We start from the raw sequence: 16,389 nt of genomic DNA, 5'->3' as shown, positions 1-16,389 counted from the left end.
GAGGAGTACTGAGTGACACCAAATACAAGACAGTGAGCTCATTGCTTTAATTATCAGGGTATTAATGTACAGAATTTAATTACATCGTAGTAAAAACAACAGATTTATAAAACAATCTTTGTACAAGTTTGTGAGTATTGTGTTTCTTTTGGTTATTGGTGTTTAAATGTTGTGTCTCATTTCTCACAGTCACAAAGTTCTTATGAAAAGTCCGGCTGCATCATTGATTACATTTCACATTGACCCAGTTGACTGTCGACCCGTAAACATTAACCTCCATACACAGAATTATAAAAATTAAATTACTCTTCAAACACTGTAAGACATTGTGGTGCATGAACATCGACATTTATTACTTCCCTGTTGATCAAAAACACGTTCATAAGATGCACTAAGCGCTCACACATGCTTCCTCCTCAAGAGACGAGACAGGAAGAGGAAGTTGTGAAGTGATGTGACTGTTTTTCCCTAAACTGGCCACTTCGTTTCTGACACAAGCAGTTCATATTTCCTCCATCACAGTGACATTGTTCTTCATTAGCTGGTGAGAAACCGACCGAGGACAGTCTGTGTTTATGCTTTGCTCTTCGCCTTCTTCTGCAGACGGGTCCGTGTGGGCTCGGTGAGGACTAAGGGCTCCTGGATGACCATGGCGGGGTACTTCCTCCCCAGCAGTTCGACCTCCACCTTCTGGCCCACGGAGCACAGGTCCACAGGCAGGTAGGCGAACGCCAGGCTCTGCTGGGAGCTGTAGCTGTAGGCTCCGGACGTCGTGTTGCCGACCACCTAATGAGAAACACCGGGGACACCGGCCGAGTGAGAATAACCACAAAACTAGAACAGTCCTCAAGAAGTTTAGCGTGTTCCTGATGCTTGGTGCGTATTCCCACACTAATGAAGAGTTAAGCGCCCAAAAATCAGACAGAAGTTACCACAATGATATTACGAAGTACGACGTATAATATATAATATACAGAGTGCCATTGTGACACTAACTGATCACATCACCAGACATCTTCAGTAAGGCTTCTGTTGCTAACCTTGCCGTTGCACCACACGGTCTCGTTGCCTTCGGGGTCGATATCATCCGTATCCAGAGTGATGTAGGACAGCTTCCTCCTCAGGCCCTTGGCTTTAATCTCCTGAAGGGCGGCTTTGCCAATAAAGTCAGCAGGCTGGACAAACACAAACACAGACGCAAACCATGTTTATTCAGAACTTATCCAGAGTTAAAGAGGGAATACATCCTGGAAACTTGCCTTGTTCAGTTTGATGAAATAATCCAGTCCAGCCTCCAGAGGATTGGTGTCACAGTTCATCTGGAAGAGACAAGTTGATCTCATCAGCACCGACACGACAACCCGCGCTACTTAAAGGACGAGTTCAACATTGTTTTCTTTCTTGTCGAGAGTTAAATGAGAAGATCGATACGACTCTCAGCAGCATCAATTAGCTGAAAATAAGCCAAGCAAAACAATAATGCATATTTACCAGACGGAAATGAGAGCGATGCAAGAAGGTAAATATGAGTAAATGCACTTTAAATTGTGTGTGTGTGTGTGTGTGTGTGTGTGTGTGTGTGTGTGTGTGTGTGTGTGTGTGTACCTCAGCTCCCCAGCCTCTGAAGCCCTTCTCCAGTCTGAGGGAGTTCATGGCGTAGGTGCCAAAATTGTCGATGCCTTGGTCTTTTCCTGCTTCCATCATGGCCCGGTACACAGCCGCCATGTTCTTCTGGTCGATGTACAGCTCCCAGCCGAGTTCACCTTAACACACGTGCATGTACACTGTCACTGTACAGTATCTTAAGATTCATTATGTCTTTCACGCATGGAACCGAAACATTTTCTCCTGAAAAAAGTCTCAAATCTTAAAAAACCTTTAAAAAAAATGGTGTTTTCAGATGGAAAAAAATTAAATATGATGCTCATGACAGTAAATCCACTGTCGTTCAAGGGATTTTTTTAAAGTTATTGAACTTATTTGCTTCATCTCCTGCGTCCGATGCGTCTCTGGTAGAATATTTAATAAGACTTACAAAGGTGGTCTTCACATGAACTTCACCAGGTGTCAGTACCTGTGTAGGAGATCCTGATGGCCCGCACAGGAGTACCGGCCAACTTGATGGACTTGCAGTGGAGAAATTTGAATCCGGCGTCACTCATGTCCTCGTCTGTCAGTTTCTGGAGAACATTGCGGGAGTTCGGTCCTGCGATGCCGAGCACGCCCAAATCCTCGGTGACGTTGCTGATGTCGACGTCGTATCCGCCGTCTGCAGCCTCTGCCTCAATCCACCTGAGTTTAAATCAGCGGAGAAAACGTTCAGCAGGCAGAAAAGGAGATTATAATATTGTGTGATTATTAGTAGCTGTAATTCAACAAGATATACAGCAATGTGCCAACAAAGGCAGGGGAGACTGTAGGCTGGTGAATATGGAGGTAAACAGTGCTGGATTATAATAATAATACTGGTCCTGAAAGTATTGTAGCTTCTACGAGCTGTTTGGAGACGTCTGATGTTTCTTTGGTTGTTTCTCCGTTTTAAATCACGTCTCAAACTACTTCAGTTGTTTAGCAGAACGCTGCAACTCTGTTTTACTGTGAAGCTCCAGAAATGTTTCGTGGACTACGAGACTTCACCGGACTCTAGGATACTTGGACATGCATCTGGACGACCCCCTCTACCTCCTGAGCTTATAAATATTATCACTTAAAGGTCATTAAAATGTCTTTGAATTGAATCTGGGAGGTCTTATTTGCCAAAAAACATGTTATTACATTTAATTTATCCATATTTAACGCTGACTATTCACTTTCTACTAAACATGTTGGCAAATTGTCTCTCTCACTCACCCTAACGACCACATTCCTTCATAAAACCAACCTCTGCACATTTATACTGAATACCTTCACACTCACCTGCAATTGTTGAATAAGAAAAAAGTCTTAAATTTGGTTAAATATCATCTTCAAGTCGAGACATCACACTAAACATGTCACATAACTCACTCCCACTAGAGGGCGCTACACAGTATGAAATTGTCCTCGCCTCCCTCAGGCTGATTACAGTGAAGGAATGAAGACCTATATTTTCACGTCCTGCCTCCTGATTGGAGCAGACGGAGGGGCGTTGTGTTAGCGGCTGCCGAGAGGTTTTTAGGTTTCTGTGGAGCCTGGAGAGCTGCGGCTCTGTTAGCATCGTGCAGTCTGTGTTTTCTGCAGAAGGAGTACCGCTCCTGCTCAGACTGAGCAGGTGTATTCAGTTTGATGTGTCTCACCTGAGGTCATGACCCTCTGAGCCCGAGCCGGTGATGAGCAGGAACTCTCCTGGGGTCAGCTGGGTGATGGTGACCTCAGCAAAGACTCTCCCAGCGGGGGTCAACATGTGGCTGATATTAGTGAGGCCCACCTGAAACGCAGACGACAACGAGCTGTTAGATGACGTGTGGTGGATTCGTGAGTCCACACTAGATTTCCCTCCATGTTTACAGCTGAATGCTGACGTGAGTGAGGCGTTCATGTGTTGTACCTTTGGCATGGTGTTGGCAAACAGGCGGTCCAGCAGCTTCTGTGAGTCCTTTCCCTTCACGATGAACTTTCCAAAAGGCGTCAGGTCGATCACTCCCACCTTCTCCATCACCAGTTTGCACTCTCTGCCTACCGGTCCGAACCAGTTGGTGCGACGGAAACTGGGCCTGAGCACAACAATGAATGATTTCCATTAACTTTTTATTGGCTGCGTAAAGTCAAAGTAAAATAAAAGACCATTGTTCATCAGAAGGACAGAACTATAACCGGTTTCTTGTTAGACTTAGAAGGTCCAGTGTGTAGGATTTAGTGACATCTAGTGGTGAGGTTGCAGATTGCAAACAATTGAACACCCCTCTTCTCACCCTATGAATAATATATAACATTTCTGCCAACAGATTTCTTGGCAATCCATCCAATAATTTGGGACGGTTAGCTAAAAACTACAAATGTGAACCTCATGGTGCCGAAATCTGTCCAATATTTCATCTCAATGCACCCAACGGTTATAGAGATACCGAAGTCTAAGATAGTGTCATCTCTAGAGTCGTGCCAACGGTGTTGCCTAAAAATATGGCATGAAGTTTGGAAGAGAAAGTTGCACAGCGAGTTCATGACTGCAGCTTTTTTTTTTGTAGGAAGAGAAAAAAAAGCTGTCACAGATATGAGCCAAGTATGCAGCCGATGAGAGCCAGCTGGATTCAACACTCGCCAGACTATCTCAAGAAATCTACGACAGTGTGGTTTCTAAGTACTGTCATGGTGAAGTTGTGTCGATGCAGTTATTTTATCTGCATGTGTTGAATGTTAGCAGCTGTCCTGTCCTCTCAGTGTCCTCTCTACATGTCTAAATGGATCTCTGGTGCTGTTAAAGGATGTGTGGTGAGCTCGTCAGCAGCTCCGTATCAGAACATGTGCTGTTCTCTCACCCAAGAACAATGTGTCCAAATATTTCCACCAGAGCTCCTTTTTTTAACAAGGGTATGAACTCAATGAATTCCCAAGAGACGTCACTTTATCGTCCTTCTTTCTGCACAGTGATTGTAGAACAGGATGGTGGATGTGGTGTGACTGATTAAAGGGTTACAACAGCAGTTAGCAATTAAATTATAAGCTGTTACGAAACAACAGCGAGGGAACGCTTTGTTCAAATGTTTACTTCTCTAAAACGACTGCTATTGTTCAGGTCTAAGATGGTTTCAGTTGTCAGCTTTCCAATCAAACAACAAGCTTTATAATAAATCTGCTAACTAGAAGCCTTACTTGTATCCGACGTCATCTCCGGGTTTGTAGTACCAGTGAGGTTGTTCCCAGCCGGCGTGAAAGCCCATAGATGCTTTGTCCTTCAGCAGCTCGTAAACGCCGCTCGTCCGTCTGGTTGGTCGACCAGCGAAGCGCTCCTCCTTGGGGTAACCAACTGCAGAGACCCAAAAAGAGTTTAGCGACAGAATGAAAGAAAACGTTTTCGTCCAATGACTGAGCGGTTACGAACTCGTGTTGCTCTTACCCACATTGTTGAAGCCATACGATTCTCGAGCTTTGGCGCACATGAAGGGCACATCTGCCCATGTGCCGTAGCGGTTGGGGTCGCATTCAATCAGGTCGTAAGGAGGTTCTCCGTTCCTGATCCAGTCACTCAGGAACTTACCGATACCACCAGCATGGATGACTCCATACCTGAAAATAGTCCAAGATTTGAAGACTATAAATCATGAACTCACTATAACTCTGTTTCTTTGTCTACGGATTTTATCGAGTGTCCTGTACTGTAATGATCTGGATACATCTAAGTTCCTCTTATATGCTCCTACACAGTTCACACTGGTGTATCCAGGACTCAGCTAACCGATCTCCACCCACACACGTACCCGAAGCCGATGGCAGCCCAGTAGTTGCGAACTCCTTGGTGTGGTCCGACCATTGGCAGGAGGTCAGGGGTGTATGTGATTGGTCCAGACACGATGTTGATGATGTCAGCCTTCTTCAGCACGGGGATCATCTCCATGGCCATCTCAACATGCTCCATTATCCTGTCAAGATCCGACTCAAACAGCTCCTTACCGAAACCTGCAGGCAGCAAGAAACATCATGTGAAACTGCCCCGACGAAGATATACAAGTTAAAACAAGTGTTCAGTGGATGTACAAATCTTTAGCCATGGCGGACCGACCTGGAGGCACTCCCTCTCTGACCCAGGAGTCCTGGAGCTTCATCTTCTCCATCTTTTCATACGGGCCGAACAGCAGGCCGTCTCTCTCCTGACGCAGGTAGTAAGATCCCTCCAGGTCCCTGATGACGGCCAGCTCCTTCTTCAGAGCCTTCACCTCCGGTACCGTAGCTGTCACGACGTACTGGTGATGCACTGGGATGGTGGGGTGATCGAACCCGATCATCTTGCCCACCTCACGGGCCCAGAAACCTGAAAACCAACAGATAAACACATTTAGTCGAAGCCATCAGTTGCGTGTGTTCACCACAGAATGACGACTTTATCTTGATCTAATAACGTCTGTTATTAAATTTACCAAACGAGTTAAACTGTTGAATTTGTGTGATGCTTATACAATCATGACTGTTCCTTAAGGCCGTCCTGCACAGCTCATACAGTATGTTCTCCATGTTTTATTGAGCTATATTAAATAGTTTATGTCTCCCAGGGAACACACAACGTTGGATGAATGAAGCTGTTTGTGAGTGAGAAGCTTCGCCCCCTTTCACCATTTGTGAGGAAAGTTAATTTTAGTTTTTGCTTCTGAACAGAGCGTACAGTACAGACAATGAAGGACTCTCTGTACCACCCGAGGCTCAGCTGCTACCTGTTAGACCAGCACCAGACTTTGTTATAGGGTCCAAGTTTTTATTTACTGTTATTTACCGTCATTGTCATAGAGCGATGTAGTGTGCAGTCCTAAAAGACAGACATCAGTTAGCATTTTAGCACGTCCGGTTCCCTCGACTCAAAGTCAGTCAGTTTGTTGAATGTATTTTCAGTTAAATGCCTGAAATGAGGTGTGTCGCCCGGACAAAAAGACAAACACACAAAATGTGTAGAAAACTATTGGATGAGGAGAACAAGTCGTAATGACCGCGGGGAGCTCCTGTGTTAAAGGAGCAGTCTGTGGTTTTGTTGAAGATGTTAATGTGCAGAGAAAGATCTTCACTGACTGAATAAACAAACTAAATTAACAAAGTCTTTGTTTTCATGACTGAATAAACAAACTGACCTTAAATACAACACAATTTACACTGTTTTACTTTGTTTATATGTGGCGGACCCTGCCACCTTTCTGGCTTCAAACAGTGTTCTGGGACCTTATTTTCCTCCGAGAACAGCTTGTTTATTCACTTGTGGAAAAAAATGTTGTGTTATTACCTCATTAATATTGTAAATATTAACTAAAGCAACTAAAGCTCAAAGCTTTAACTGACTTTTGGCAACTTGGGCGCTGCAGGAAATCACCTTTTAAAAGAACAGTTCACCTAAATATGTAAATCCAGTCATCATCTCCTCACCCCATGCAAACAATACTGGAGCTTCACAGCAAAACAGCGCTGCAACTGAAGCATCTGGAGATGTGAATCACCAAACTGATTTGAATAGATTTACTTACAACCTCGATGAAAGGTCAAACTCGTGCACCCGCTTCAGATGAGCTGGCATGTAGGCATGTTAACTTGTCGCAGCGTGTTAGCCTGTTAACCTTTTAGCATGTTAGCACGTGTACTTTGTTGTAAAACTACAATATTTTCAATGCTCAATCGCTGTCTGGGCTGTACCCTGTTTCCTTGTAAATTGCCATTTTTACGGTCGCTTCAGAAATTCACAGCAGCTTACTGTAATATTCCAAATAATTACCCATCATGCAATGCAAGAGCATGGTTACAGTACTCTACTGTGAAAGTTTGTTAACGGTGACAGCGGGACAACAAACATGCTGTGTTTTCATCAGTGGAAGTGGGTCGCTTAACAAAGATCAGCGTGGACCTTGTGCCAGCTCAGCTGCTGTGACCTGCAGTGTGAGGACAGCCGGTCGGAGCACCGAGACCGGATCATCTCTGCTGCTGTCGGCAGCTACGTGTTGCAGGAGTGACTCTTATAAACACTCTTCTACAAATTCAGCTTACATTTAAATAAATCCCCACTTAAAATCCATTATCTAAAAATGTTGTAAATGTTGCATGCAAGTCTACAGTCTATTTACATTCAAATATCTACGTTCTCCATATGTGAACTTTATCTCCTGGTGAGGGATCGGGTGGGGGTGCATACGCAAACATTCAGATAAGGTCCGAGGCAGTTTAGGCAGGAGCTGGGCTGCAGAGGAACATGTTTACCAGACGCCTGCTGCAGGGGCGTAGCAAGCTTTTCAAAAGTGTGGGGGATGGATGTGGACTTTCCAGTTCAGAGAACTTGTTCCAGATGCCTTAACATTTGCATTCCCTCCTGCTCAAATGTTTCTCTAAGCTACCTGTGCAGGAGCACTACCTGTGAAGCGCTGAGGTGGGATACGGACACGAGGAGAGGCAATGGGAGTGAGATGGAGTGTCTCACACATCCTTGTTGCCTCTCATGGTTACGGTACTCTACTGTGAAAGCCTGGTGTTTGTTAACGGTGACAGCGGGACAACAAACACGCTGTGTTTTCATCAGTGGAAGCGGGTCGCTTAACAAACATCAGTGTGAGAAAAACATTAGAAAAATACATATGTGGGTTTGGTGCCTACCTGTTTACTGAACATATCAGGAGTAGTTAACGTTTATAATCATCAGAGAACGTTACAGACGGTGTTTTTGGTTCCTGTCTGTTTCCTGAATATATTCGTACGTGTGTGAATGTGTAAATGAGACATTAACTTACAGCACTTTGTAGAAGGAGCTATAAAGTTCACTCCACTGACTTCGACGTACGATTCACCGCTCAGTGATAGCTATGGCTAGTTCCCGCCTCCTCAGAGACGAGCTGAACGATGAATCTAACACAACAAGAGAGGCGGGACTTAAGGCAGAACAGCCAATCATCAGCCGGTCACACTGTGTCATGTTTGAAGCAACAACAGGAGAGGAGGCATCCGTAGCACAGACAGAGAGCGGCCACAGAAACTGAGCGACTGTAGTGAGGCGTCTGTGCAAAACTGTGGAAAAACTGCAGAAAAAGTGTTGGTGTTAAACACCCACATCCCCCACGGTGCGACGCCCCTGGCCTGCACACAGGGCCGAGTCACTGGGTTACCCAGGATAAGTGATGAATGTGGCGTCAACAAGCTCACAGAAATAAAATAACAACCTTCCTCTGAAGTCCTGTTGTGCCTTTAATAACCATCCACGCTGTTAGACTGTATTCATGAATCTAAACTTATAATCCGGTCAAAGTCTGTTCAGATGGTCACAGGCTGAAGCTGTGATGGTTACTCCTCAAGTTAATTGCCAAGGTGGTTCTGCATATGGAAAGGTTGTGAAGAGGCTGAACTAATGTGATAAAATCAAAATGGTTATTTGATTTTTTTTTTTTAAATCCACATAGTCAGCTCTAACATCATGTCTTCCAACTAAGGGTGCAAAAACGAGTTAGCAAGCATCCAGAGAAGCAGAAATAGTTCGCTAAAAAGGTGGTTTAAATAATCAACTAAAGCCAGATTAATATTATTAAATGATTAGCTAAAAAGTATTGAACTAAATCAGGTTACTGATGGTTTCTCTTCACACAATGGTCAAACTTCGCCTTCCTCCTTCTCGTCTCAAGGCTGATGTATTGAAACTGATCCCATGGGGTGACACTCCAGGGAACGTGACCTTTGACCTCAATTTGGGCTCTGAATGGTCCGGAGAGTTATTGTGGAGAAGGGGGAGAACGGTATGAAGTCAACAGTGAAGAGAAGTTGTGAAAATGAGACGTTGGCCGGACAAAAGAAGTGGTTACGGTTCTGGACGAGGCTCTGAGGGGGCGGCAGCAGAGGGAAAGTATGCAAAGGAAAAAAAGTCGAGAGGGAGCAGAGAGTTTATCTGAAGATGGATGGTGTTATGCAAGCTCAACAAAAATGACCACTTGCGGGCAGTGGGGTTTTAAGCAATAATGCGAGCACAATGCCTCAAAAAAAGACTGAGGTTGGTGTTGCATCCTGGGAGTTGTTCTGCTCCTTGCTATGTGGGATTTTCAGGGATGAGACTTTAAACTAGCTGCTGAGTTATTTCTGCAGACCGCAGAGAAGCAGCATCTTTAAATCACAAAACGAAGTCCTCGTACAAAAAGGGAAACGCAGTGACCACGAGTCTGTGTGAGAATGTGGGTGTACCAGCAAAACCTGAGTCTACACATTACATAATATCTGATCGAAAGACACAAGCTTACTGTGGGAGAATCGCTCATGCCAACAAACACACATGTGATATATATCAATCTGATACGTCAGCCCCTGGATACAAAACGCAGCCAGAAAACTGTGTTTCAGGAGGTGTTCATGAGCTGCAGCTCCAAGATTGGATGGAATCTGAACTGCTGGCCTGTTTGGATTGGCTGTCGGACACAGTGAAGGCAAACGGCCAACGGGACCCACGACACAACTGGCTTCAACCGGAGTACAGAATGTGCAAATTCAGGGTGAACATATGGAGCGTGGAGATGTGCATCAGCTGAAGAACGATCAGTCTTCAGGGTCTTTACGATGCCATTCACAATATAATGCCTGTGAGTGTGCAAGAACATGTTAAACATCCGTATCAGCATCACGCAACATGAATTTCCCAATATTTATTAGGATTGAGCTGAGGTTTCTATTTCATTTCCCATTTGCATGTTACTTCTTTTAAACCTGACTCTCTGTAGGGAAAAGGTGACTGAGGTAAAACCTGCATGACCTACATATATTAATATGTTACACAATCTTCCCGACAGGCAGAAGAGAGACTGAAGCGGATTCCTGAATGTTGCCAGATAAACAAGCAGCAGCAGCAGCAGCGATGGAAACAGTCTTTGCCAACAAAATCCCCCCAGAACTGGTATGACCCAGTTTGAGCCAAAAGTTTCTCTGAACTCTGCAAGCGGTGGTCCGTGTGGGCAAAGGTCTCCTGTTAGAGAGCGTCCAGAGATAACAGGATTTATAGAGCAGTGACCACAGGATGTCTCTGCACTGTGTCTGCATCAGCAGAAATTATGAGAAACACTGCACCTGAGTTATATTTTACCAAGAAACTTTTTGTGATTCGACTGAAACAAACCACCTGAAAGTTCGTCCAAGTACAATTCAAATTTCAAGCCGAGCCTCATTTCTGTTTCAAAAGATAGAAATTCAGTTCATTTTCTCAAATCTGTCCAGAGTGAACCCTCTTCACAAACAAGTCGATAAAGGTCCAAAAAAAAAAAAACACATCTCCGACGCCAACAGTAAGCTAGCTGTGTTGTCTTTCCAGTGTGTGAGGGTGGAGAGAAAAAGATACTGGGAGACGACAATCCTGCTTGTGATCTCCATGATCGAAAAAAATTTTTTTTGATTGAGAGTTTAAATCCTGACGCCCCTTTTGTCTTAAAACTGGCGTGTCAACCTGTTTTCTTAAACCCTCTTCTTGGATCTCTGACAAATAAAAATAAACACAACATCTCCGACGGCAACAGTAAGCTAGCTATGTTGTTTTTGAACCCTTCATTTGAAATGTTCAAGTACGAACCTGTTGCATTGACGATGCGATTGGCCCGGATGGTCCCGTGAGGAGTCTGGACGTCCCACTTGCCATCAGCGGTCGGGTTGAGGCTGGTCACCGGGGCTGGGTTGTAGATTTGAGCACCGTACATACGAGCACCAGCAGCCAGAGCCATAGTCAGAGAGTACGGGTCAATGTGTCCGTCTCCTGGTGTGTACAGACCTGCCAGCACCTGAAAACACAAAAGTTGACGTTTAGGCCCAGTGGTGATGGTAAGAGGGGGATGGCTGAAATGGAAAAGTTCTTCCTCTGAGGACCAGGACTGAATCATTGATTCTGTAGATTTGGACAACTGCTGAGCAAAAACAATTCATTTCAACTTCGTGGTGTTGCCGGACAAAATGACAGGGGTTTGCTAAAATCTGAAGGACATAATCTTCTGGGGACCATGAATATTCATTGAAAGTTGACATTTTGGCCAATGGGTGGTGCGAGAGCAACACTGAAAGGTCCATAATGGAAAAGGCTCTTCCTCGGAAGAATAAAAGTTTTAAAGAACAAATTTTAAGACTAAAAACTTGGTGTAACGTTTCCATGATTCATACGGACCTTGTTGACATCAAGCAGAGGGAAAAGCTCGTGAACTTTCTCTGGTCCGATCATGTACTGCTCCGTCACATGCCAGTGTGTCCGGGTCATCTGGTACTTCATCTCATCCACCCGAGCCGCTGTTGCAGCAATACGAACACTGCCGGGCGAATGAAAGCCCACCGCCTACAGAGAGAGAGAGACGATATGAGCGATATCACCACAGAAACACCTCCAAGTTCTGAAAAATGAGCGAGGCGCCTCACCTGTCCAGTTTCAGCCTCCAGGGTCTCGTATAACTTAATGCTGTCGTAGTGGACTTTCTTGAGGTTGATGCCTGGATGGTAATATGTTGTCAAACCAGCCTGAAACACAAAACAAACAGTTGAGGACGGATGATAAGTAAACACACAAACACATCGTCTCTTTAGCTGCTGAGCGCTTCACAGCGTTCGCTAGCTGGTCGCTAAATTTGTCTGTCGGCTGTTAACACTATTAAGACCGGAGAGAGGAACCAGAACAGTAAAGTGACGCGCTGTGATAACAAAACAATGAGCTGAAAGATGCTAAAATGAGGGACGCTGCTGAGTCAGGTGAGGATTCTTTGTGGGTGTGACATCACGAACGACCGTTTTCACATTTGATCCATTGTTAATATAAAGATATTGATGAAAGCAGCTTTAACACCCTGTTCAAGCACTGAAATAGACAGATCCAGACCTCCTGGAGTCTCAGCAGATTCTGTTCCGATCCGGAGACGTTCAGCGACAGGAGGAGAGCTCAGAGATTACCTTTTTAACTTTTAGGATTAAAAAGTGGATTTATCTTCACTCCTGTTTATCAACCTGACTGCAGCAGTGACGTGAGTCAGGCACAAATGTTCTCAGACGAGGAGTTTTCTTCACGTAATGTTTCGTCTTGCTCTCTGACGCTCGTTCAGTCGTAAAACAACATCAGGACCCGCATGGCAGTGAAAATCACAACCAGCACTGAGGTGTCAGCGTCGGCTTTTACGTTTTTTTTTACGTTTTTATTATCCTCCACGTACTGTTAAACTGATGCATTTAAAACATGTACATAGACATCCAGTTCTCTGGTTTTGCGGCCAAACTGTTGAATTTTATTTAATTCTTCAAATTAGTCCTCAATAACCTGAGTTCTTCCTGACAAACAACTGATTTTTCTTTCGTCCCAGCATCAACACTGGGATATTATTTGCTGTCCAGTATTTCACATTTTCGTGTTGTTCATTTGTCCCTGACAGACCAGAAAAATACACAGCAGCATGTCTAATCTCACTGATGTCCTGTACTATAAAGAGCACGGCTGCAGCTTATTCTCCCATTATCTGTGTTTCTGTTCGCTCGCAGCGCCAAAAAACATCCACCTTAAACCCCCCATAGGTATAAATGTCGACCTGGCAACCTGCCTCTCACCACATGCATGCTGGGATCAGCTCCATCCCCCTGTACGAGGAGAGTAACTGAAGAAGGGTACGTTCCCCTCCGACATGAGTATTAATAGCTTTACAGTGAAGCACTTGTGAGTGAATGAGTGAAAGTGAGTCAAGACCTTAACTGACTTGAAAACTTTTAACAGCTGCCGACACGACGCTGCGACTGAACCGCGCTCAGTAAACACCTTCACTCAGCGAGGCTGTCGAGGAAGAAGAGGAGCTCTCCACACCAACGTCTGAGCACGACACTTCTGCAGCTTCACAGCAAAACAGCACGGACGACGTTTCTTTGGTTGTTTTTCTGTTTTAAATCAAGTCTCCAGCTGCAACTCTGTTTTACTGTGAAGCTCCAGAAATGTTTTGTGGAGACCGTTTTGTGAGTCCATGTTTGACAGCAGTCAGACAAACAAAGATGATTTGGATTCAGTGAAAAATTAAAGGAAATAGAGTTGAAATAAATAAATGGCTTTATTTAAAGACAAAAAACGCCAAATATTCCTTCGGTCAGGCGTCTAAATGGAAATGATTTGCTGTTTTTCTTTGTCTTAAATGAAACAAAATTGTTTTATATGAGTTCTGGATTCTTGGTTGTGACTTTGGACTTTTTTTACTTTATATGAAATGAACGGTCATCACCACACCAAAATTTCAAGCTTTGATACAATAGTAGTATAAAAATACAACACATCCCAGCACATGTTGATGTCTGTGCAGGTTTGGGTTGAAAATCTGATTGTGGATCTTGTTTTTAAAGCTTCGGTACTTTGGATACCATCAAATGTGGACACTGTATAGTTTTTAAGACGAGCTACCGATCGATACTTTATGAACAAAACCATTAATCGAGGAATTAATTATCAGATTAATCAGAAATGAAAACATCTCGTTAGCTGCAGGCCTGATCGTATGTGACGTAAACTGAATATATTCAGGTTTTGGACTGTTGCAGACAAAAACAGACGATTTGACGACATAACTTTGGACTAATCTCTAACGTCTGCTGTTTAAATGTATCTGTTAGTTTGTCTTATTGTTTTAATTTGTATTTCTGCACCAGCTTTTATTGTTTCTATCTTTTCTATCTTGTGTTTTCGCCTGTGTGATCTGTTAAAGCAGTCTGAGTTGTGTTTAGGCAGAAGAATCAACCTGTGTGTGTGTTTAAAATGTTCGGTCTCCCATTGAAAGCTTCCTTTGTCCTTTACAACCTTCGTCCACCTTCACATTCACTGACTTCATGAACTTCAGGACCTTCAGACATTACAAAGTCGACTCTGTGAGACGTACAGCGTGCCAGGTGGATCCAGCCGTCAGCTCGGACTTCTCCAGCAGCACCACGTCCTTCATGCCAGCTTTGGCCAGGTGATAGGCCACGCTGACCCCCACGCATCCACCGCCGATGATGACGGTGTCTGCGGTGTCCTTCCACCTTTTTCCCAGAACGGTGGCTGCATCACTGAGGGGAAGAAGCACAGGTGAATGATCACAGCTGCAGCATCAGCAGTGCGTTTACAACAGCTGTCACACCTGCAGCCAGAGCTGGTGCATTACTGTCACCATGCTGCTCATGTGTCACAGGACGCACGACCACCAGAGCTGAGCTGACTGTGCAGCTGCTCTGCATCAAGTCTGGCTGCATGGATCAACCAGCTGCGCAGCTTTACGCGCATTAGACGCACTGAAGTGTTAATGACGGCTGTTTTCTAGCCTTCTTAATGAGACACTCCGCCACTAAAAGCGTGTTTCATGAATCCTCTGAGCAGGTCTCACCTCTCCTCGGCATGTTTCCTTGAGCTGCAGCAGATGGTCCTTAAAGGAAGCCGAGCGATCGCCCGACAGGCGGACACGTCTCTCCGCAGCTGGACGTTGATGAGGTTCAATATCCGCGACATGACTAATATTAAAAAAACTAGAAACTACCTACACATGCGACTCAGAGCACACGCTGCCCCCCTGTCACTGACCCCCGCACCGCCGTGTGTAGTCACAAATACCGCAGTTTTACACGCCCACAGGTCGAGGACCGAAACTTTACCCGGATCAACTCTGAGACAGTTAACACTTTGTGCGCCACGACTCCAAATGTAGGTCAACCTGCTGCCGAGAGCGTCTGACAGGGAGTCAGTGTATTCAGTTAAAGGGGCGATATGTAGTTTTATACTTACAATATTAATGAGGTAGTAACACAAACTTTTCCATCAGAAATTAAACAAGCTGCTCTCAGAGGAAAATAAGGTCCCAGAACACTGTTTGAAGCCAGAAAGGTGGCAGGGTCCGCCACATGTAAACAAAGTAAAACAGTATGAAGTTTAACATTAAACTTCACTGGGAATTCAATAATTATAAATCACCTCGAGCATCTTTTTCTGCATTATAATCTCTAAAAAATTCAAGTTTTTGTACCGGCACATAATATGTAACTAAGTACTTTTACTCAAGTGCTGTACTTAAAGGAGCAATATGTAGTTTTAGAGAATACATTCAAACTATAATATTTAAGAGGTTATAACACAAACTCAGAAATATGTATTTGTTCCATAAGTGAATAAACAAGCTGCTCTGGTTGAAGCTAGAAAGGTGGCAGGGTCCGCCACATCTAAACAAAGTAAAGCAGTATAAACTGTGTTGTCCTTTAAGGTCAGTTTGTTTATTCAGTCATGAAAACAAAGAGAGTTTGTTTGTTTACTTTGTTTATTAGTCAGTGAGGATCTTTCTCTGCTCGTTTCTGACATTGACTTTGTCAGAAGTTAAAGGTGTAAAAAGCACCTGTTCATTTCTGTTGCTTGCAGGTTTTTTAACATAAAAAGATCATAACTGTGCACATGAATATCAACACCGATGCAACCCTTTACACTGCACCAGTTATTTGTGTCCTGATCATGTAATCTGTGTACAATGTCAGACGAACGGACCTGTCTGATCCGGTCTGAGCGATCCATAGAGACACATTTATCTCTGTTTGGTCTTTGAGCCTTTTCACAACCTTCACCTGAATCAGCTGCAGCAGGTCTGAACTGGACGTTTATCTCCAGCTGCTTTATATGAACAATGAAATACAGAGAAACAAAATCAAATCTGATTCATGTCGAGAAAATTTCACAGATCATCTGATTAAAAAATTATACTGATCCATTAAAGATCAAGTCAAGAGCAGCATTAACAAAACTGACGCGTCTGTTCTGACGAACAG

The 16,389-nt window shown here is 44.1% G+C and overlaps 1 protein-coding gene across 1 annotated transcript; it reads right to left on the bottom strand.

The window, feature by feature from the left end:
- Positions 1–30: 30 nt before the first annotated feature.
- dmgdh (dimethylglycine dehydrogenase) lies at positions 31–15,190 on the bottom strand. Its single transcript, XM_084383445.1, has 16 exons — positions 14,970–15,190; positions 14,487–14,655; positions 12,013–12,111; positions 11,768–11,932; positions 11,186–11,390; positions 5,696–5,944; positions 5,394–5,592; positions 5,033–5,202; positions 4,789–4,942; positions 3,527–3,692; positions 3,276–3,406; positions 2,075–2,292; positions 1,606–1,763; positions 1,260–1,319; positions 1,041–1,175; positions 31–786 (listed from the first exon to the last, which is right to left on the bottom strand). The coding sequence occupies exons 1-16, from the start codon at positions 15,089–15,091 to the stop codon at positions 574–576; spliced, it is 2,613 nt and encodes an 870-aa protein (XP_084239571.1). The 5' UTR covers positions 15,092–15,190; the 3' UTR covers positions 31–573.
- Between the last annotated feature and the right edge of the window lie 1,199 nt (positions 15,191–16,389).

Source organism: Pagrus pagrus, assembly GCF_965226575.1.
Source record: "Pagrus pagrus genome assembly, chromosome: 19".
In the NCBI taxonomy this organism is placed as follows: Eukaryota; Metazoa; Chordata; class Actinopteri; order Spariformes; family Sparidae; genus Pagrus; species Pagrus pagrus.
Note: the sequence above shows the minus strand (reverse complement) of the source record. Positions and strands in the feature narration are given on the sequence as shown.